The sequence below is a fragment of the Sinohyriopsis cumingii genome, chromosome 5, assembly GCF_028554795.1.
Source record: "Sinohyriopsis cumingii isolate HCF-2022 chromosome 5, ASM2855479v2, whole genome shotgun sequence".
Taxonomy (NCBI): Eukaryota; Metazoa; Mollusca; class Bivalvia; order Unionida; family Unionidae; genus Sinohyriopsis; species Sinohyriopsis cumingii.
This window is the reverse complement of record NC_142965.1, coordinates 10,864,806-10,890,536: the sequence shown is the minus strand read 5'-3', so window position 1 is coordinate 10,890,536 and position 25,731 is coordinate 10,864,806. Positions and strand designations below refer to the sequence as shown.

The window sequence follows — 25,731 nt, the reverse complement described above, 5'->3', positions numbered from 1 at the left end:
CAAAACCAACAAAAACAACTCCAAAAACTAAATCAGAATTTCTCCCATGTTTTGTGAATATACAGGAAAAATGTAGTCTTTATATAAGTCAAATAAACAATACCCATCCCCTGCCAAAAACATACCCCCCAACCCTCACCCCTACCCCCCCCCATCTCTCTCTCTCTCTCTCTCTCTCTCTGATTCTCACATGCTGATGCCATTATTTGTGTCACATTACCAAATATACATAGTAACTAACCTGTTATGTCAGGATATAGGCATCTACACCTTACCACAAAAATGCATGAAAAACCAACGACCTGTCCAGAAATGCTAGCAGTAAATATTTCAGATTAATACTCTGATTACTACAAGAGGAATGTGACCCTCCCATTCATCTATCCATTCAACCCTCTTTTCATCAAATACTCAATGCAAGAGTAAGATTATTAATGAGGGTGGTCAGCTTTCAGAAGTGTTATTCTATACTTGTCTTGACATAAGATTCATCTTAACTAATCTTGGTGTAAAATCTTGTAGTGATGAATAGATGGTTGTTGTCTATGACAGTTTGTTTTGCTTAAAATGGCCTATTTTGCTTCAGCTTTTGATAAATGGAACAGTACATCATTTCTCTGAAAAGTATTTTTGTTGGCAATGTTTTAGGTATTTTCACTGGAAATGTTAATGAATTTTAAAATATATGTTAATTTCACTGGAAATACAAGTGGTTTTAATGGAAAGTTAGTGGGTGTTCAATGGAAAAATTAGGGAGTTTTGAATGGAAAATGATGGATTCAGTTGAACGTCCTGAATCCCTCTCTGCACAGACCATGAATCCTTGTAATAAACTGATTTAACTGCAGATTACATGTGAATAAGTCCCCTGGTTCACAGCACAGAGACCACTGACAGTCCCAACTTATAGCTATAAAAACCTACTTGACATGAAAGACAAACCTGTACATGAGTGTGTGATTTGGATTTTTAATGTAGCTTTAACAATTTTTCAGTCATATCACTATGATGTCTACACTGCAGCTGAGTTTAAAGTTATGTCTTGCACTGAGGCATCAGGCCAAAGACATGTAGTATCATGTCCCACTGGATCACATTATCCTGACACCAGACTGACCAGTCCTAACACTAACCTTTTAATGTTTAGCACCAAGCGAGCCAGTTGCAATTACCATTTTCATAAGTCTTGGGTATGACTCAACTGGGGTTCAAGCCCATGACCTGCTGCATCCAAGGCATATGCTCTAACCACTTAGGCCACCAGAGCAGTCCAAACCTGTACATGAAACTGATACTGACATCAGGGTCCATCCTGAACCTCAAGGAACTTAGACCCCGAGTCCTAACTTGGGAACCAGAGAGATGCACACCCTATGAAAACACACACATGCTCGCATGCCCACACACACATGCATGGCATGAAACAACAAATCTGTAAATGCAACTGACACAGATCCATGGGTTTAAACCCATTTTAAAGACCTATGTAACTACAGTATTGACATTTACTTGACTCTTCCTGCTTCATGGTTACATATGCATCTGATTTATCGTAAGCCCATAACATGGGTTTTATGTTTAAAGCAAAGAGATTTCAAAACTATCGATTCCAGCTACAATTGAATGCTGTGAATATTATGTAATACATAAGGCACAAGTGCATATCAAGCAGATGCACCAAAACCTGCTAAGAAAAAAGTCAGTTTCCCCATTTCAGTACCACAATATGTCATGGCTTCCAAGGGTATTCCAGTTGACACCTAAAACTTTTCAGATTTGTGATGTCAATTTGACTAAACACAATTGTAAATAAACCACTACAGGAGCAGCATTGTGTCCCATCCATGATTTAGCAAAAGTAAACCTCACTAACCCTATTTAATATTTCAATTTAAAAAGGTAATTAAGTAAATCCTACATAGGTAAAAAATGTCACCAGTTCCATTGAATAAACAGTCTTTATACCAGATTGCCACAGCAGCACCTGTAGGTCATCATTACAGTGCATATGTAACACGATTCCTGGTGCAAGTAGTTAATCAACACTGATGATTTTGAACCTTTCACCTTTTCTCTTGGAAAATAATGGATGTAACAAGCTCATCCAGAACTATTCTTTAAGTGGAGAGGTTGTATTAAGGCATTTAATGAGAGTTAAGCATGAAACAATAGTTTTTTTAATGAAATTCCACTAGGTGTGATTTCAGATGTAAATTGTTGAAATTGGGATTTCTGCAACAATTTAAATACTTTTATCAAGATAAGGTTATTTCCTCAGGAGCCCATAAAATGACTGCTACCTATCTAATGTATCTATGATTCCCCCACCCCCATACCAAACGAAACTCATGCTGTATTTTATTAACGTACCTATGATTCACATTCACACACACTCCATGCTGTATTTTTTATTTAGCTCAACACCAAAAGTTTACTTAAAGCAAATTCTCCTCTTTTCCCAAACAACAGCCTAAGTGCAAATTACTTACCCACAAATCACTTTTGTTGGCAAACAGTATAATAACACTGTGATTTTTTTTAGGGAATCCAAGACAAACTATTGCTGGCCCAGACTAACCAATATGTGATGCAAAATATGGTAGCATGAATCGGTTTGGTTTGGTTTGGTGTTTTGTGACAGTCACACACGTAGGTTGCTGTTGTAAGTTGTTGTAGGGTTTAACGCCATTTTTCAGCACACGATAGGCTATACATGGCAGCCAGTATTAATGGTGGAGGAAGAACCCGTGAAAACCCCGGAAAGAACCACCCACCCATGAGAAGCTACTGGCAAGCTTTCTCACATACCCATATTAGCCCAATCCGAGACTCGAACCCACGCAGACAGAGATGAGATGGCAGTGATCCATAACAGAGAGCGCTTTAGACCACTTGCCCACTTGGGGCCCCCTCACACATGTAGGTTATCTAGTGCAGAGACAACTGGGATAAAGAGCCTTGCCCAAGGACACACCATGGTAGCTGACCCAAGCTGGTCTGATAGTAGGATTTGATCCCACACCCTTTTTTTTAGTCCAGTGAGCTAACCACTAAGCCAATGTGGCTCCCAGAATGAATAGGTTGAACAGTAAGTACATCATTTGAATCTTGGGTATACAGTACTGAGAAAAAACAAGCAAGAATGGGACCTTAATGCAAATCTAAGAATCGATTATTGAAAGCATACGATTCACAATGTTCTAATGATTTTTTCTCTCAACAGTAATTTTTTTTTGTTTTGTTCTCCCACTCATCTAAAACTCTGGATTTTGATGGACTAAGGGCTAGCTAAATTTACATGGACTAAGGGCTAACTAAAGTTACATGGACTAAAGGCTAACTAAATTCACAGGTCACCGCTGAATTATAGATAAAATATTAAGGATTAAAAAGATCGTAATATGGCACACAATAAAAATGTCATAAAATATGTGTTTACTTTCATCCTTCTTGAACAGCCTGACACAAAAATTCATGATTAGCAATTTGGGAGTTTGGTAGAACATAAAGATGCAACAAGAGTCCCTTGAAGAGACTTAACACTCCACTGGCCAAAAAAATTATTGCCAGGAATTTTAGACAAGACCATTTTTTTTGTACAATGCTGCGTCACTATGAAACCATCACTGCTATTTTTTAGAACAGCAATAGTTTGATAGTAGCTGCTGATTCAGCCATATTGAATGCAAGATCAGCACCATTTTGTTTAGATCAGCACCATTTTGTGTAGATCAAACCAGACTTCATTTGACATCTCTTGGTGAAACCCTCATGTGGATAGGAACATCCATTCAAGAAGAATAGCACTTACAAAATTTGCCAGTACATGTATCTATTTCTTTCCCCAAAGACTCCATCTTCTTAGTTGCAAGTGGTAAATGAAATACAAGGATCTCTGTTTTGATTTAAGTTAGTCACAAAAACATGCAGTAAATGAAAAGAAATCAGAGTCCAATTATTCAAAATAGATGCTATGAGCTTGATGAAGGCTTACAGAGGCTGCATACATAAAATGAACACCTCGGATGCTGTTATTATTCACGGTCAATGAAGATTTCAAGTAACTTTTATAAGGCATACAACATTTTTAATTGATTCCCCTAACTTTTAGTATCAATGTGTGTATTGTATGTAACAGCAACTTATTTATTGTCCCCCCCCACGCGTATGATTCTAATATACAAAATGGCAGCTCTTAATGTTTTGTAAATTGTTCACAAGTATGTGCAACAAGATCTGGCTAAACATCAGTATAATGTTAACAGTGTTCTCAATCAATTAAATATAAAATAATCAAAGTACAAGTAGAAAAATGTTGAAAATCCATGGTTGTCCTCCAGATCAACCAGCTTTGAAGGACTTTATGCCCAGTTACTTTTCTGGCTGCCCAGTAAATTACTGCAACTGCCCTAGACTGCTTTAATCAAAATTATTCAGGACCATATATATATATATATATATATATATATATATATATATATATATATATATATATATTCAGTCATGCTAATGGGAAGTGTCAAACATTAGTTGACATACTTGCTAAATCTATATTAGATCTGCAAATAAAACATAATAGAACAATTTCCTTTTATGTCATGGTGTTTTGTAGTGTGATAAATCAGCCATCAAACCTATAAGGGTACTGACGGGTAACAAGACTTGTCCTCCAGCTAGGTATCCAGTCAGCCCTTTCCATCAGTATGGCTCACACTGTCATTAATCTAATTTGTGTCAAAACTGTCAGGTAAATGTAAACTTTATATGAGGGATTTTTGTTTATCCTACAAGCCAATACTGTATGCAACAACAATTGTGACTGGTATTAAATTCTTTATACTTGCCATATTATTTTAGCTATAAAGTTAGCTGAAGAAAAAGAAAAAGTATTATATGCTCTACAGCTTGTACCCATGTCTTCTACGCTTGTCTAGCACATGCTGTACAGCAAGGGTCTCAAACACGTGACCCACAAGCCACATGCAGCCTGCCAAGCCTTATCCTGTGGTTCGCAAAATGACAGACGTCATAAGGTGTCATGAGAGATAAAAAGGTGGTGCGGCCCTTCGGCCATAGAAAATACCCTCATGCAGCCCTCAGGGTGGTTTGAGTTTGAGACCCCTGCTCTAAGGAAATACCTAAGTCTTGCACCTGCTCCACAGCATGTACCCATGTTTTGGACATGCTATATAGCAAGTACCCATGTCTTGCACACTTGTCAAGCACATGCTGTACAGCATGTATCCATGTCTTGCACATGCTATATGTCAAGTACCCATGTCTTGCACACTTATCCAGCACATGCTGTACAGCAAGTACCCAAGTCCTGCACATACTCTAGAGCAAGTACTCATGTCTTGCATATGCTACACAGCAAGTACCAATGTCTAGCACATTTGTCTAGCACATACTCTGCAGCAAGTACCCATGCCTTGCACATGCTCTACAGCAAGTACCCATGCCTTGCACATGCTCTACAGCAAGTACCCATGTCGTGTACATGCCCTAACGCAGGTGTCTCAAACTCAAATCACAAGGGCCACGTGAGGACTAATGCATCAGACCAAGGGCCTCATGAAGTCTTGTACAAAGTAAAAGAAACTGCTATGATATGTTGGTGTTTCAAGTCAAAAGTAAAGACACTGCTACAACATATTGGTGTGTCAAGTCAAAAGTAAAAAATACTGCTATGATATGTTGGTGTGTCTAGTCAAAAGTAAATGATACCTCTATATGTTGGTGTGTCTAGTCAAAAGTAAATGATACCTCTACAATATGTCGGTGTGTCTAGTCAAAATTATAAGATACTTCTATAATATGTTCGTGTTTCAAATCAAAAGTAAAAGATACTGCTATGATATGTTGGTGTGTCAAGTCAAAAGTAAAAGATACTTCTACAATATGTTGGTGTGTCTAGTCAAAAGTAAATGATATTGCTATGTTATACGTTATGTTGGTGTGTCTAGTCAACTGTAAACGATACTGTTACAATATGTTGGTGTGTCTACTCAAAAGTAAATGATACTGCTACAGTATGTTGGAGAGTTGACAAACAATACCCCTTCACTAAGGAGCTCATGCTATGACTGCAAATGTACCCAGAGGGACAGTCTATTGTCCAATGTTTGTCCCTGGAATAGATATCAAATGCCATTACAATTTTTAACATATATGTAATCTATGATATTTGGCTGTCCCAGGATTCTGAGAAATGGATTTTCTACCCCTGCAAGGTACGACATACAACACTTCAGTGAAAAAAACTTTTATTTCAAGATCAGTAATAGAAATGAGCTTCTTTCTATACTTCTAGTTCTTTCTAATCAGAATCAGACTAGGCCCTATTTTCAATGTCCTAGTCCAATCTTTGTTACATAAAGAAAGGTTGATGTCTACAGAAAATATAACTGATGAAAATTTAACTTCAGATTTTGCCCCAAACCCTCCATGATGGCACTAACTAAGTTTTGAAATTTAAAACATGTCATACATATTTCCGACCATTAATTGAGGCTAAAGGTGCTGAAATAAAATTTTTAGTACATTTGAAAATAAAATTTTTATAACTAAGATTAAATGCCCTTGTACATGTTAATGCATTACCATTTTCAATGCAAGTATTGACTTTTTTAAACTTCTTGTGCATTTCATTGTTATGTGACTCTGATACTATGATTCTGACCACTTTCAGGGGTTTCGTTCCAACTGAATTTTTTTCTTCTTCTGTGGAATCCTATTATCCTTAGGAACCTCTACGTTTCCTACTTTATACAACAGAGCCCTAACTGTAAGAGCTGTAAGGAACATCAAGAGGCACACCTATCAATAAAGGCAATTTCTCAATTTATTCAGCAGTCAATCACTGCACATTGTTAGTAGCTTGCAATTATGTTAAGGACATCAGCCCTTAAAAGGACTGATAAGTGTTAATCTAATTTGCACTGAACCATCAAAAGACAGCCATTGATTCTCCTCTGTGTCTATCTTCAACCCATTATTTGCTCACAATGTTCAGTTCAGGACAAGCCAAAACTGTCAGTAAACGAGTTCTTTGGAATAATCGCCCACTCTATATAACTCTTAAAATCATCAGGCACAGTTCATTCTTTTGCAAAAGAATGTCTACTCATAATAAAAGAGACTGTCCAGTAATGCTACAAGACCTATTGTCTAGTCATGATACAAAACACATTGTCTAGCCATGACACAAGAGAAGAACAAGTTTTATGAAGATAACTCAAACAGTTAAAGACATATGAAGTATAAATAAAATTTTAAAACACAGGGAGATAACTCTAAATGCAATAAACTAGCAAAGCTGAATCTTATATGGCACAAAAACAACTGACATTATACAAATGCCGACCAAGTTTCCCCAAGATATCTCAAATGATTCCAGAAATATTAACTAGAGTAAAGTGCAACAGAAACATTCAATAAACCCAAAGAGAGCTTGGCAATAAAACACTCCCAATTGAGATGCACCATTTTAAATAACTACAAACTGACATAATGAAACAAGAGTCCCTGGAAGGTGCTGCTGCTCTACCAAGTGAAAAGAATTTCCAGAAATTCAAGATAAGACCATTTCTTCGTTGAAACTGTAAATTATTCAAAATATCTCTGACATGCTTCAGCAATAGCAAAATTTTAAAATTATTTATTGTGGTCCACATACCGGATGTCTGCTAAGTGTCATTTTTATTTAGAACCAAGTAGATATCAAGTCTTTTCATGAAAAACCCATGCCATAATAATCATCAGTTCAGGAGGAGAAAAAGATAGTTGCTGTGACAGTCATACAGGAAGTACATCATATCGCTATGTCTGTAGTGTGGGAGTTTATAGTGATGTCTTGCACTGAGGCATCATGACACTGACATGTAGCATGATGTCCCACCCAGTCACATTATCCTGACACCAGTCCGACCAGTCCTAACACTAACCTCTTAATGCTGCGTGCCAAGCAAGGCAGCTGCTAGTACCATTTTTTATATAATTCTTTGGTATGACTCAGTCAGGGTTTGAACCCACAACCTCCCGCATCCAAAGCGGATGTTCTAAACAATTTAGGCCACCAGAGTGGTCTTTTCATTAAGAGCAACTAGACATCATATGAAGTCTTTTAGCATAAACCTCATGTTGCTAAAACCATCCATTCATCAGAAGAAGCAATGACAAGACTTTCAAGATGGCCATTGTGCAGTGGCCATATTGATGCGAGATCAGCACCATTTTGATTTCACACCAACTAGATATCTTAAGAAATCTACTGGTGAAAATTTTACAACAATTTAACTTTCTGTTCAGTTAGAGTTGTGGTAAGACTTTTAAGATGGCTGCCACATAGTTACCATATTGGTCATCAGACTGGCATATTGGTCATTTAGGCACAGCTAGACATCAAAGGAGATCTTATAGTGAAAACTCAATGATGATATGACCATCCATGTAGGAGCAAATTAAGAATAAAAAGATTTTCAAGATGGCCACTGAGGTGGTCATATTGGATGTCAGATCATCACCATTTTTATTTAAGACTACCTAGAAATAATAAAAACTCTTTTGGTTAAAATCCCATGCCGATACAACATCCATTCAAGATGAGTAGTGACTGGAAGATTTTCAAGATGGCTGCTGTGGTGGCCATACTGGACCTCACACTGGCATGACTTTTTCATTTAGGCCTAACTAGACAACATAAAAAGTCATTTAGTGAAAACCCCATGTTGATATGACCATCCATTCTGGAGGGATAGCAAGAGCAAGATTTTCAAAATGGCTGCAATGGTGGCCATATTGTATCTCCGAGCAGCACCATTTTCATTTAGGACGGAGAAGACCATGGGACAAATGTGTGTAAAGTTTCATGGCAATAGTCCAAGAAATGTATGACAATTAGCAATAAACACTTGTGCTAACATATAAATCAAGGGTCAAAACTCAAACCACCCTGAAGGCCGCATGAGGGCATTTTCAATGACCAAAGGGTCACAACCTTTGTTATCTCTCATGACACCTTGTGATGCCAATCATTTTGTGGGCCACAGGCTACAGCTTGGCGGGCTGCATGTGGCGTGCCAGCCTCGTGTTTGAGACCCCTGATACAGATGGACAACAGACAACAGATCAACCTGTAAGCTCTCATGACCAGTACAGCTTTAAAAAAAAAAACTCTTAAAAAAAGTTCCCAGTATTATGGTTAGCCTAAACTGAATAATATTCCAATAGAAATTAAACAGGCTCAAACTGCACAGTCCTTTTATTGAAGGATGATGCTTTGATGAAATATAACAAACATTTGGTATCTGCCACTTCTTGTGGAAATTTCCAAGTAAATCTGCACATATATGAATATATGTTTTTCCCTGCATGCAAGGCAGTGAATATGTTACAGATTTTTCAAAATTAATTCAAGTGTATAGTAAGCCTTGATCATTTACCTATTGGTATACTTTGGTAAACTTCTGTACAAGCATATTCTGTGTCACATAGTCTATTAATTTGCATATCAGCAAAGTAAGGAAATTCCCTTGGACGTCTAGTGCTATAATTCTGGGTGTCCTGGAGAAGAAGCAATAACCACAATCCCTGTGTGTGCCATGTGCAGTGTATAGGTTGGAACATGGCATGTACATTTAAAAAATTTTTTTTAAAAATTGTACATAATAGAAGACTTCAAGGAAAATTACTTCTTTTCATTTTATGCTAGGACATGAATTACTGGATTTTCCAAGCAAAATAATTGTAATAATTCAGTGGAATTAATTATGATAAATAATTTAATTTCCATGTTGATAGTAGGATAACCGTGACATTTGAAGTTATTCTTAGATGCATTGCGGTGTACTTAGTAGTAAACATGGCCAGCCCTTGTTAAAGATGACTCAAGTTCAAATTCAAAAAGAGAATTTTTTTTCTTAATATGCTATTTTACTTTGAAGTAGGAAGGATAATTATGTAACTGTGTATAATTTCTGCAAATATTCATAATACATGTACACAGCAGAACATAAACGGTAAACAACCATTGACACTGGGGGAATTATCCAGTATGAATTCTGCTACTTCAATCTATTACACAGTACATATTGCAAGCCAATATGCAAATGAGCTTAAAATAAAATTTGCTTTCTACAAGTGAATAACAGATATATCTCATCATGTGGGTGAAAAACTTAAGTATTTTCATGAGTGGTGAAGCCACTCATGAAGATACTGAGTTTTTCACCCACTCTATGAAATATATCAGTTTTTCACTTGTTTCAAACAAATATCCTCGATATACATGTAACTTACTGAATCACCCTCTTAAGATAAAGCCGTTATTAATATGATTATTATTGTTACTAATGGTTATAGCCTGAAGTTGGAAGGACCATGATGGAAAAATTATGCTGGCTTGACCTCTCTGTGAAATAGGCATCCTAATATATAGTACCTGTTATAACACTCTTAAGACAGGATCTAGGCACACAAGCACTAATTCCTGTATGTAAACCCAAGCAAGTAGAAAGAATGAATGATAAGATCTAACACTGGGCTAACCCATGAAATTTCTAGAGCAACTACAAGTATTTTCACATATATACAGAGGAAACAGGGGATAGGTACTACATAACATATTCTAAAAACACTTTTAGCTTCCCAATCAAACATTTCCAGTAGTTGCCAGATTTATTGCAATTATCTAAATTGTGTTAGTAAGTACATGTAATCTGATATTATTTTTTATTACTACATGTATCAACAAAGCAGTAACATTGTAAAATGTAAGAATCATTTGGGAAAATTAATGGTAATTAGCTATTTTGAGTACAAATAATGATATACTTTACATTTTAATGTGAATTTATTCAACTGCCTTCACATACAATGGCAATATAATGTCATGCCATCATACTGCCTTCACATACAATGGCAATATAATGTCATGTCATCACGCTGCCTTCACATACAATGGCAATATAATGTCATGTCATTATGCTGCCTTCACATACAATGGCAATATAATATCATGTCATTATACTGCCTTCACATACAATGGCAATATAATGTCATGTCATTATACTGCCTTCACATACAATGGCAATATAATGTCATGTCATTATACTGCCTTCACATACAATGGCAAAATAATGTCATGTCATTATACTGCCTTCACATACAATGGCAATGTCATGTCATATTGCATTCTCATACAATGGCAATATAATGTCATGTCATTATACTGCCTTCACATACAATGGCAATATCATGTCATCATACTGTATTCACATACAATGGCAATATAATGTCATGTCATTATACTGCCTTCACATACAATAGTAATATGTCATGTCATTATACTGCCTTCACATACAATGGCAATATAATGTCATGTCATTATACTGCCTTCACATACAATGGCAATATAATGTTATGTCATCATACTGCCTTAACATATATTGGCATAACATAGTTGTCATACTGCCTTCATACATTGGTATCATACCAGTAATGTCATGAATGTCATGTCTTAAACAATATGTTTCAGCAGGGGCGCCACAGAATTACTTGGGGGGGGGTGGGCAAATATGTAGCATTCAGCTATTAGGTTTTACTGACTTGCCCGCACCCCATGTGTGGATACCTATGTGTTTCAGGCTTCATGTATCAAATACTGTGTTGGATGGAATTATAAAAAAATTTAACTCATTTTTCTCCTTCCATTTACAGAAGTGAACCACAGTCACATGACCTAATTTTATTGCTCTCAGAAACGACATTGTCAGTATCACTCAATAGCAAGATGTTATACAAGAATTAGATATATACACTAGTTAAATATATACAATAGTTAGATACATAAAATAGATATATACAATAGTTAGATATATACAATAGATATATACAATAGTTAGATATACTGCATTCTGAGCTATTATAATCACTTTTATGTTTGTCTGACATAATTAAATATAAATTTAAAACTGACCACAATCAGCAAAAGGCATGCAAATATTTCCAATACTGAATCAGTTTCAGATGTCCAGTTGTCTCTAAAAAAATATTGGGATAAATAAAATACGTTTTAGTGAACATGATGTCTAATTCTGTCATCTACAAACAAAAATGAAATCAAAACTCATCAGAACATTCATAAAATCTGGATTTATGTTTAATTCTCTTTTTATGGATATTAAAATTTCAGCAAGCAAAAGACCAAGGTCAGTTAAGAAACAGGAAACTTTTTTTTTATTTTAAATCCTAAATATTTCCTTTAATATCATAATTTTTCCCCAGTAAACAGAAACTCCATCAACTCTGATTACTGAAGAAAATTTCAATCGCAAATTTAATTTTTATGCTTAAAATCTTCCACCATAAAAATGAAACACAATTTAAACTTGGAAATATGCTAAGGGTGCCAAATTCCTGATACATGCTGTAATGCACTATTAATGGTTGACAAGTACTGTCCAAAGGTGACAAGTGAGACAAAGTTAAGCCAGGTGTAAAAATATAAAAACACCACACAAACACAGATTAGGTCCTACAATAGGCTAATCTGAAGTCTTTGCACCATACAAAAGAGACAGCTTTAAAGGATATTATTAATTACTAAATGCTTGTAGATAAGCCATTTAAGAAAGATTGTTTATCAGCTTACTATTTCATTGTGACTCATGCTATTCAGTTGTACACATGATCAATACAAAAAATATTTTATTTTTTTTAAAATAACAGCATTTTATTAACCAGGTATGTGACCTTGCTTTTGATGCTTTGCTGACAGAGACCAACAAAGCAGTATTCTAAAGCATGCTTCACTCAAAGACATGCCTCAGATAAATCTTACACACAGAATTAAAAAAAATTGTGATTACTATGGATGAGCATTTTTTGGCAACAGTGCAAGAAATTTAGTCATTAACACAGGCCACATCAGTGAAAGAAAAGATGTCAGACAAAACAGACAATGCTCTGTGCCATTTTCAAGCTAGGCACAATGAACTGTGAACATTATGAATTATACAGAGTACTGTGATACACTGTGGAGTATCATTCATAATTCTATTGGTCTTGCAGTAAAGTTATGAATAGTGTCTCATTCATCTTATGCTTTTTGTGATGATGGCAGTATTTTTATGTGTAAGGACTGTATTTACTTGTGACAGGAGATGAATTTCAGAAGGAATATATATTGCTCAGCTAATTCTTCATTAAATACATCATGCTTAAAAAAAAACAAATAACAGCTTTCTTAATATTGTGCATTCTTACCCATACAGACACGGATGTACTTGTAATCACATCTCTGTTTCATCACATACATGATCAGAAAATTATTTTTCACATCCACAAAAACCTCCATAACATGAAAACTTCCCAAAGCCTAACATTTTTGGGGATCTAATGGATTTTCACTTTTTGATGAGTTCACTGCTGTAAACCATGTTAAACTATCTTTTCATTTTTTTTATAGTACACAGGATAATCGAATATGAATGTCTGAAATTCACAGAATAATTATGGAACCAGCCATTTCATTTTTAAGAGTGGGGGAGAGGAGGCTGGGGATTTTTTTTCCAAAATAATGTATTACCTTCAAATAGCTTAAAAACAATTTGTTCTGATTTGAAGAAATACAACTATTTATTATCACCACATTAGTTGAAGAAGAAAAGAATCGGTTATCTTGAGGTAAAATAAAAGAATCGGTTATCTTGAGGTAAAATAAAAAGCAAAAGTCCCTCAAAGAGACTGAAGTTCAACTGGCTAAAAGGGATTTCCATGGAAATCAATAGAATCCCATTTCTTCCTTATAATTTCTCAGATTTTCTAATCAGCCACTGTAGTGGCCAGATTTATCTAAGATTGTCACAGTTTTCATTAAGGACAAACTAGACACCATTAGAAAACTTTTGGTAAAAATGTCATGCTGATATGACCATCCATTCAGAAGAATAAGTGATAACATTTTCAATATGGCAGCCATATTTGGGGGTCAGATGTGCACCAGCTAGGTCTCATACTGAGTATGACTTTCCATTCTGAAGGAGTTGCAACAACAAGATTTTTAAGATGGCTGCCATGGTGTCTAAACTGGATGTCAGATCTGAATGATTTTCATTTACATGTATGTAGTACCAACCTGACATCACAAAAAGTCTTCTGGTGAAAACGCAATGTTGATATGATTCTCCATCTAGGAGAAGAAGCTGTAAGATTTTCAAGATGGTCACAACACTAGCCATACTGATTATTAGATGAGCGCATATTTTTTAAAAACAAACTAGACACCATAAGTATTCTGGTAAAAACTCTATGCTGATATGACTTTTTGTTCAGGAGGCATAGCAATAACAAGATTGTCAAGACGGCTGCTGTTGCAGTCGTACTGGATGTAAGATTGGCACCTTTTGCAATTAGGACCAAGCATACATTATATTAAATCTTGTAGTGAAAACACCATGTTTATATGACCATCCATCCTGGAATAATATTTTCAAGATGTCCACTGTAGGGGCCATAATGGATGTCCCAGGTGGCACCATTTCATTTAGGACTAACAAGGCATCATAAGAAGTCTTCTTGTTAAAACTCCTTGCCAACATGACTTTCTGTTCTGGAGAAATAGTGATAAAGGATTTCCAAGCTGACTGCTGTGGTGGCATCATAGGACATCAGACTTGCGATAAACATTATAAAGTCTTTAAGTTGAAACTCATTCTTCATACGAGCACCCATTCAGGTTGAGTAGCTGTAATAATTTTTTCAAGATGGTCTCTGTAGTGGCTAACTACTGGATGTCTGGGCAGGATCATTTAAGTTAGAAACAACTGGACATGATTAATAAGTCTTTTAGTAAAACCCCTGTGTCTATACATACTTCCATTCGAGAAGCCATAACAAACTTTTCAAATGGAAGTCAGATTGGCACATTGTCATTTAAGATTAACTAGACATCATAAGAAGTCTTTGAGTGAAAACTCCATGTTGATATGACCAGCCATTGAGAATTAACGATGACAAGACTTTCAAAATGGCAACTATTGCTGGCTGCCTTAGAGCAATGTGATTTTCATTTAGGTCCAACGTGACCTCAACATCAATGCATGTGTAAAGTTTCATGACAATCCACCAAGCAAGAGGATAACCAATAATAAACTTGTGCTATTGGGTGGATGGAGGATGGACAAAAAAACTATCCCATATGCAATTCTGGTCTTTGTCCCATAGAGCAAAAAACTATCCTGGTTTGAAAGAAAATCCCAGGTTGCCTTCACTGAAATTCAATAGTTCATTCCTAAATATTCAATTCTTGCACATTTAAAATTGATAAACTCTTGACTGACTAAACAGAATAACAAATATGAAAGTGCACAACCATTCATACTGTATGTATATTAACAACCATTCATACTGTCTGTATATTAACAACATTCATACTGTCTGTATATTAACAACCATTCATACTGTCTGTATATTAACAACCATTCATACTGTCTGTATATTAACAACATTCATACTGTCTGTATATTAACAACATTCATACTGTCTGTATATTAACAACCATTCATACTGTATGTATATTAACAACCATTCATACTGTCTGTATATTAACAACCATTCATACTGTCTGTATATTAACAAATGTGAGATAAAAATTTTGCCCTGCATATAGTTCTGTACATTCTACAATTAGCACACATTTTTTCGTGTGATGAATGCGGTAGTACAATTTGCTTTCTTCAATATTCACTCCAAAACAAATGTAAGAAAAATATTTATCTACCAAATGTACATTCCCCTGCACATTCACCATATTGAATGAAACATACACACCCTGATATGTTATACTGATGAAATTTACAAAACCTTTTAATGTCTTGTTAAATCAATGAAAAGAACTCATTGTCAATTTCTTCATCTTATTAACCCCACATGCCAAGTTTATGCATCATGAGGTACATGTAAGTATGAGGTACATATAAGTATGAGGTACATGTAAGTATGAGGTACATGTAAGTATGAGGTACATGTAAGTATGAGGTACATGTAAGTACCCTAATTCACAGCTCCGTACTGTCAAAATCTATTACTATTCCACAAAGTGGGTGGTGGTACAGAAAAGTGTACAGATACAGCTCTGTATCATAACAAACAATGTAGACTTTGTGCTCACATTACAAAATACAGCAGGAAAAACCCTAATTTAAAAGACCTGATTATTTCAAAGCCTAAAATTACTCATTTTCGGAGTTTGTGTCTTGATTTTAGACTTTTTGGCCTGAGATTTAAAGCTGCAACTGATCCGAAATGCACACAGACAGGTGAACTTTGCAAAAAGTAGGGTATTTAGTTTGAGATTTGGAGCAAAATGCGACCAGGACACAAAAATCATGGGTCCAATAAATTTAAGGTCAAACTGTAAACAACATAGATCCTAATCTGCCATCACATAGAGTACCAGTCGATCTGGGTCTATGTTGTTTGTTCTACTGATTATTCCTAACAAACTGTATCAACTCAGATCTACTGGACCATGATGCAGCAGTATATCTGGGTCTACGCAGTCTGCAGCTTCATCTGACTTTTATGCAAGTGTATATGGTAGGTGTTAATATGTGATAAAACTGCACTCAAAATAAGGTCAAATTTTCTTTTCCTTGACAGGAACTGGATAAACCCCTATTTACTGAGATCAAATCTCGTCTTGCAGACCTTAGGCTGCTACTAAAAGTGAGTAAAATCATGGGAGTTGAACTAAAACAAGCCTTCAAATGCACCATTTTTCACTTCCTCATTCTTAAGTTAATTGTAATGCTCCAATGTTCGCCACTTTCATAACAGAGATGTTCGTCACTTTCTTAACACACACAGACAAGGTAAGGTCCCTAAAGTACCTGATAAAGTTAAAGTTTCCTACATGTGATCATTAATCTGACAATATGTGACAGATCTTTATCTTTTCAAATTCAAAATTATTAGTTTTTGGGGGGGGATATACAGACTTTACAGTTCCATCAAGTCAAAGATTTTAAGATCCAGTGAAAAGATTTCCACAAAGACAAAACATGATCCCAGGCACATCTTTAAAGTTTAACAATGAAACTGTATTTCACATATCCATGGAAATCATTCCTGCATAAGCAAACAAATTCACAGTACACTGTTAAAGCACTTCCTTTTAAAGACAACTTGTTCTCCATCACCATAATAATAATAATAATAACGAGGACTTTGTATAGTGCCTAATCTTAAGAAGCTCTAAGCACTTTACAACATTAGACAACACCTGTAAGATTAAAAAACATAATGATATCAGAACAAAAAAAACATGAAAAAAAATTTAAAAAAACATGCTGAAAATATTTAAGGTAGGGAACATTATTAGGTCTTTAAGTTTGTTCCTGAATTCAAAAAAAGTGAGTTTTAAGAGCACTCTTTTTTAATTAACAATATTGACCACAAAGGCTAAATAATATCAGAAAATTGTAAAAGATGACAAAGAACAACTTTCTGCTCCATTATCAATGAAGAAGAAGCAAATATTAAATCCGTAATTTTTATCTCCAAAAGTATTACCTGTTCATCTGACTGTGGTACAGGAAATGCTGCATCTGGAACACTTTTCGTAAGCTGAATAGACTTGACTGGCAGTGAATTCGGAGAACTTGGGGAGTCATCTTTAAGGGCCACAAATTCTGATGTGGAAACAGGGGTACAGATTCCATAGTGAATGGACCCACAAGGAATTCCTAATTTTTCAACAACATTGCACACTTTGCAGTGGTGTCGAGAGCGCCTCCATTTAAGCTCTATTCTGCAATTATGGTACACTGTGACCTTGGAATGAACATAGCGATAAGCAGCATGAGGTTTCTTCATAACGCCGTTACGCTTTGGGTAACACATCGGATCAATGATATTCATATGAAACCTTTAAACACACTTTCTTTCAGTGATTATAGACTATCCAACAACAGTGCTTGGCACATTTAGCATTTTATCTTTTCTTCCATAAAATATGAGAAATGTGGAAGTCTGGAAATTATTCACAGTGATTCTGTACAAGTTCCACATTCTTTGATTAGATAACCAAAAATATCTGAATTTCACTGAATGAGGTAGATTGTCAAGTACAGAATTCAGTTTGGAGGTATGGAAAAGTAGCAATCAGTGTTTGTTCTCTCTGCATCACGAACAGGAAGCAATTAGGTACTTTTTTAAACACCTGGTTTTTTTACCTGAAACAGACCTCCCAATAAAAACAAACTCTCAGTGACCCTTATTTCCATACCAGCTTCAATGATGCTGGAACAAAAAATACATATACATCCCAAAGCCAGTCAAGGAATTGATTCCACTGTATAAAAATATAAACAAAACCAGGCTATAATTTTGACTGATTCTATTTCTGTAGATATCAGCACTGTTGATGGTTAACAAGCTCTGAAGACACTGAAGGTAGATAGTGGTGAATCAGTCCATCTCCTATTTGCCTGCAGGAGTTGAGCCACATGTACATGGGTACTGTATGTATATACACCCTCACACTGACTGATTTGCCTTACCTATATGCCACACACACTTGTGGGGATGATTTGGGAGTTGTGCTAGTAGTACCAGTGAGAAGAATGCTGGTGAAGAAACTAAGCCAATCTGCATGGACTGGCTATATCATTAGTTGCACATTGACTAACAATTCATCTAGTAATGACAGAAATATCATTTTTCTGTATATGCTGCAACAAGGACATGTCCCAATCAATGGGAACTCTATCGCAGGATCTCCTTCCGATCTGTAGAGATCCCTTAACTCCTGATCACTGCTATCTCAGAATCTGCTTCTGATTTGTACAGATCCCTTAATCCCAAACACAATGAATTCTATCTCAGGATCTTCTTCTGATTTGTACAGATCCCTTAATCCCAAACACAATGAATTCTATCTCAGGATCTTCTTCAGATTTGTACAGATCCCTAAATCCCAAACACATGGATCAGGCATATCTACTTGATTTGTACATCCCTAAATATTTTTGCTCATGTAGCAAAGTCCCAAATGTCAGTAAACTAACTTGCTGCAATAACATCCCATTAATATAATGACAACTGTTTAGTGAAACACGTCATAATGTACATGAAGCAGTACCTATTAAACAGCTAACATTTTCTTGTTCAAATTTATACAAAAAATGAGCTTTTTAAAATATTTCATATTTAAGATAGAGTGAAATGCCTTACTTGTTGAATGGTTTCATTTCACTGACACTTGTACTTGCATGAAACTTACAACTGTTCTCGATGTTTCCAAATATTCTCAGATATCCTTTTATGAAAATATTCCAGAATATATTCTGAAGTATCCTAGTGTATCCAGATGGTCTGCTGTCTATTTCTCCACTATTCTGAATAACTATGAAAATTTTCCTTTGAAACAAGTTTCATCATTATGAATTTGAAAACTGAATGACTCCGATTTTGCCTTGTCCTCTGAAAAACAACACTTGAATATCTGCTGATGTTTTATTTGAGCTAAAATCTATTTGCAAGATGCATATATCCATGAAATGAAAGTGAAACTTATCCACAATTTAAGTTCTAACATGTCCCCTGTTAACATGAGAATGTTTGGAGTATCAGATAATGGCAGAATCTTGTACTGCCAATAATGAATATCACAAGTGTACTTTCAAAATTCAACTGGATGTAAAACTTGGAACTGTATTCTTGCTTGTAGTTCCATTTCTGTGCACAATACTTCCAACCCTCACCAGTGATAAAATTAAATACAGTGTAACAAGTGCATACAATTCACCTCACATTCTTTTGTGACTAATCTATCATGCTATAGCGTCCCTTCTTTAACTGCCAATTTCATACACCATTACTAAATGTAAATATCAATTTGGTCAAGGTGTGTAAAGCCCTGACAGTATTGGATCACAAATTGCTTTTCAAACCAATCTCTTTTATGAAGCAGGTATATTATAAAGTCTTTTCTTACATGACAGCTAAAACCATAACTATCTATCTTGTCAAGATTTTATCGCGATAAAGGATGTGTCAGCATTTGTGATGGAAATCACCAGCATGGTTATTAACAATCAAGCTAAAATCTCTTCATCAATGAATAAGAATTAATATGATGAGGATATTTTTCCCCCAGATTTTTGTCTCCGTTTTAAACATATCATCAGATTTCAGTGAGAAAAAAAAAATGCACAATTTAAACTTGGCTTTAAAGGAAATTTGACGCAAAAGACAGCACTTGAAATGTGGCCATGAATTTGAAAAAGTTCAAGAATGTAAATACAGGATGTGTCTGTTACGTTTACCAAGGAAGTTTTCAATTAGATCCCGACATTTAGGTGAGCTATTTTCATTCCATGTGCCACTATAAATCCATGCTCCTCTGGTATGTGTAACATTCTGTACCTGTTAAATCCACACAAGTTGTTCAAACTGGTCTAGCATTCACCATGTAATGCATATAAATTCCTCAATCTAAACGTAAACTCTTGATAATACTGCTACCACAAATGAAATGACACACAGCCCTATAAACAAGTAACTCCCACAAAAAATCTCCCATCAGAGGAAAGAATTTTTTCTGTATTAACAGCTTGCTAAGCTGAACAGAGTCCCCCACAAGTACACAACACATTATTTCTACATACTTACCTATATACCTATTTAGTATCTACATGTGACCAATATTAATACTGGCCTGACAGCTTGCCTTGGGTAGTTTACTGTATTAACTAACACTTTACTGCTAATTATGTCATTAATTAGTAGGTATACAGTACAATTTATCAATATATACAAGTACTTTATCCCATTTATACATTAATGGTAGCACAGAAGTATTGTGTGAAATGAATGCAGTAACAGTTCAAATAGCATTCTGATTAGTAGAAATAATAGCATTTAATTCTAACTGTGGTTGATGACTGATTCATTCATATGTTCACTTGAATGGAATGTATGCAATTTACTACTGGAGTGTAAATGCTTTATAAAACAAATATCAGTCCCATTGGAACTGCACAATACTTGTCTTTTTGTAGATAACCAATCCAAAGCATCTACACATTGTAGATAACCAATCTAAAGCATCTACGCAACCTGATTATTGCAAATCAGAAAACTGCAAGTGTTCAATGACTAACAGAAACATTCCCAACAGGCCAAGACTATATCACCTATTTTAAATAATTGAGATTGCAGTCAATAGAGATAATTCACACATTTCAAGACAACATATAACACAAGAAAAAAGCAACCATGACTTGTGGAAGGGAAGAATTCAAACAATTTGAATTTCTCATTATCACTCATTTGGTCAGACCCAGAAGAAAGCCTTCTATGGCCTCTGTCTTAAAACACTATAACAAAACTCTTTAGCACTTCCTGTATTTGCAATTCTACTGTAGGGTCTATTCTAGAACTGAACATTCTGTAACACTCTCCACCCCCACTCCTAAAACTCTATTCCGTAACACTCTCCACCCCACTCCTAAAACTCTATTCCGTAACACTCTCCACCCCCACTCCCAAAACTCTATTCCGTAACACTCTCCACCCCGACTCCTAAAAATTCAAATAAGAGTAACATGAATAGCATATTTTATACCTGCCTCATGTTTAATAGTTTTTTTTTGTAGTGAACTGAAGAAAAAAAAATTATTTCATGGTGAGAATGACATTTGACATTTTAACCTTGAAATCAGTAGACTTTTGTCTTACATAAGTGCAAGACATCGACAAAGTTTGGACTAGGTCTATAATGCACAAGTAATATTTTTATGCAGAAACCATTTTTTCTTGTTTTGGTCAATGACTTTACATTTTGATCCCAAAATCAAATGCCCTTTTCCTTCTCCAAAGTGCAAGCTATTCACAATGTCTGGTTTTGGTATATTATGCTGAACATATATTATTTTGCAGAAACTATTTTTTGTCTTTCAGTGAGTGACCTTGACCTTTCACCTTTTAACTCCAAAATCAATAGGGTTCTTCCTTAGCGGAAGTGCAAACCATTCAAACAGCATGGTAACTACAGATGGTGGAGAACTTGAGTTATTGTGCAGAAACCATTTTTCTTCCTTCTGACCCTGAAACATAGGGTTTCTCCTTACCCCAAACATAAACCATCTAAAAACATTTGTAAATGTAGACGAAGAAGTAAAATTATTGTGCAGAAACCATTCTCATTATTCCAGTCACCTTGACCTTAGCACTTTTGAGCCAAAATTCAAGAGTTCTTCCTACCACAAGCAGAAGTCATCCACAAAGTTTGGTTAATGTAGATGATGGACAACTTAAGTTATTGTTCAGAAAACAGATTCATCATAGATGGATCGAAAAACACCATATCATAATATGCTTTGCCCTTTGGCTGGCAAATAAAAATGGGTAAATTTTCAAAATATACGGGAGACTGATAATACAAATAGGACTGGGCTTGCAAATATGAGGCATGATTTTGCACCTTAAGATGAATTTTAACAGGAATTGTCAGAAATAAGTATCTGCAATCTTGCATCCTAAAATAAGCCTTGGTTCTGTACCTTGTTTATATGATGTGGTTGCATGATTGATCTGCAAATCGTTAAAATTTTTGTTCATGTAATTAACATCAGGACAATCTGACAGTTTTAATGGGAATGGCTTTTGCCAGATTAAGAGGATAAGACTGTACCCATTTTCATCTCTTATAAATGAGTAAGAGTGATTAAAAATAAACATGCAATTGTATTTATTTTCTTGAACAGGATGATCTCACACTTTTAATGGAAATGACTTTCAGAGATTAACAGGACCAGAACAGGACTAGACAGTACCCTTTTCTACTATTTAAGAGTGCTCCAAAATAAATGTCATTGTATATCATAACATTTTTGCAAACGCATTCTGCAGTTCACTAGCATAATGGGGGACACCAAGTGGCTGAGTGGTCTAAAGTGCTTTCCATTACGGATCACTACCATCTCACCTCTGTCTGCGTGGGTTCAAGTCTTGGATTCAGCCAATATGGGTATGTGAGAAAGCTTGCCAGTAGCTTCTCATGTGCCAGTGGTTCTTTCCAGAGTATCCCGGGTTCTTCCTCCACCATTAATACTGACCGCCATGTATAGCCTATCATGTGCTGAAAAATGGCGTTAAATCCCACAACAACAACTAGCAAAATTATGTATGACCAAAACTATTTTTATTTACAATCAATCATTAATTTTGACTATTTGTGGCTGAACACTCATGTCAATACTGGAATTGCTGCTACCTGATTAAAAATTAATGTTGCCCCGTGTCTGTCAGTTTTTGGCAATCTGATCATCTGGATACTGAACCTGAAGCCAGAGGTACATGTTATGGTTTTTGTGGGTTTAATGCCAGTGAGATGTATGTGATCTGTAAAGGTATGGTACCTTCAACCACTTTCACCACCTGGGGACCTGCCACAGAGGTGTAAAGCCACTGCCAGCGTATTAGCGCTGCATTATTAAAGGTTTAAATTAAACATGTATTGAAAGGTGAGGTGTAAAAATCACCTCAAAAATAATCCTACTGACATACAGCTTCATGCCAACAATGTAGGGGATTCATGTCACTGGAGTACAATACATTCCAAAGTTATGGATACAAACCAAGGGTTGCTTCAATTCCAACCTAACGCCAGAGTACATATAACTAAAACAGTGTAAAACTAAACAAAGGATTTAAAGGTATAAATGTTCCAAATATCAAAGAGGAAGTGAAAATGTTACAACATGCAGATGATTGCACTAACTTTTTAGAGGACCCGAAATCCTTTGAGAACCTTATAAAGGAATATGAAAAATTTGGAAGAGCATCGGGGTCAAAAATAAATCATGATAAAACAGAAATTTTAGAGATAGGCAACTGGCGCGGTAGGCTTTCCAGCATACCAGCCCATATGTTTAAAGATACCGTTAAAGCACTTGGTGTGTACTTTGGCAAAAATGAAGAAAAGGAAAACTGTAAAAAAATGGAATGTGAGATAAAAAGAAATATCGATATCTGGGCACTTCTGCCGTTATGTTTAATGGAACGGGCACAGGTGGCCAAAACATATATGTATACAAATTTGAACTATATTATGAAGTCTACTAACATAAGTAACATAATTTTAAATAATATAGATAAACTTATAATTAAATATATATGGGATTTTAAATTACATTATGTTATAAAAGAAACATTATACAAGGCAAAAGAATCAGGGGGAATAGGGTTACCAAGCCCCATAATTTTAAAAGTTACCAATATATTAAATAGATTTAAACGACTGAGTGACGAACCTAAATTACCATGGGAGGGGATTTATATATATTGGTTTGGTTTTGTTTTGCGGAACAGGGAGGGAATATATAAAAATAACAAATTAATGAAACTTTTAGAAACACCTAGAAAATTTAAGAGTATAAGAGATCTATTAATGAAATATAGGGACACAAAAGAATTTTGGGACCAGGACGAAAAACTCTCATATAAATGGATTCGGAATGACATAACCAAAAATATACTAAGTAAAGTTGAACGAGAAAATTTATATGTGAACTGGAAAAAGGCATGGGGGCACTGGTCACAATTAGGATCTTTAAAAATACAAAGCCTCGCCTTCAAATACATGCATGATGCGTGGTTGACGGGAGAGGTTGCAGCGAGACGGCACATGGTCGGAGTACTGCCTAAATGTCCGCTGTGTAAAATAGGAATATACAATAAAAAACACGTTATGTTACACTGTAAGGAAACAGAAGCTGATAGGAATAAAATAATTGATGAAATTAACTTAAAGAGTAAATTTAAACCACAATGTATATTATATCTTGATGGTGACTTTAGTAAAGCAACTTTATATAAAATTTCAAGTTTTATTGTTAATAATATTAAGAAATGTGGCCCAATTAAATTTTAACATAGGGAATACCTCAAGAGGGAAAGTACAGATAATGATGCCATGGGGCTATGTCACATGGCGCTACGCGAAGTGAACAGGCCCATGGCAGAATCTGGAAAGGAACCCCTCTTGTAAATAAATATATAAAAACTGAATCATCTCTATCCTTTCTATCACTAATATCTATAAAATTTTTTGGAATTGAAATTGAGTTTTAAACTTAAATTTAAATTTTAAAAAACTTACCTGAATTTTTTTTTTTTTTTTTTTTTTTTTTTTTTTTTTTCCCACTACGATTGAAACAATTTTGAGATATTTCTAATTAAAAGATAGACCTGCTCCACGGGGGAAAAGCATAATAATTAAAAAAAATGTGAACCCTTCATGGAGCTCAGTCTAATCTAACCAAGAAAGGTGATTTATCACATACATAAGAATCAATAAGATTCAAAAAATAAGGGGATATCACCTTTCTTCAAAATTCAAAACATATAAAAAGAACTTCCGTTATATAATATTACGGAATATAATAGGAAAACTCATGCACTACAAGAATCTGATCCAACAAGCTATCCCAACAAAAACACATTATAGCATACATAACCCATAGCACAAACATATAGCAAACATGGGATGTAGGAGACCCTAGCAAGGTCACAGAGGAAACGAAAAAGAGGAAGTTTAACCGAGAAGGATAATCAAAATCACTCTCGGAGATACTCCTCTATAGAAACACTAGGGATTGAATAAATACCCGAACTCCTAATTTCACGTCACAAAAACGATGAAATAATACACAACAACATATC

General features: G+C 35.3%; 1 protein-coding gene across 2 annotated transcripts in view; it reads right to left on the bottom strand.

Annotated features, from left to right (window-relative positions):
• The window catches only part of LOC149798630 (serine/threonine-protein phosphatase 2A regulatory subunit B'' subunit beta-like), a 166,591-nt gene that overhangs the window by 102,696 nt on the left and 38,164 nt on the right, over positions 1-25,731 (bottom strand). The window contains exon 1 of one of the 2 annotated variants that reach the window (XM_089957462.1): positions 17,575-19,028. The exons of the other annotated variant lie outside the window; for it this stretch is intronic. Within the exon in view, the coding sequence (XP_089813588.1) occupies positions 17,575-17,922 (348 nt within the window). The 5' untranslated portion in view covers positions 17,923-19,028. Of the gene's footprint in view, positions 1-17,574; positions 19,029-25,731 lie in introns of those variants that run through there. 2 annotated transcript variants of the gene reach the window in all.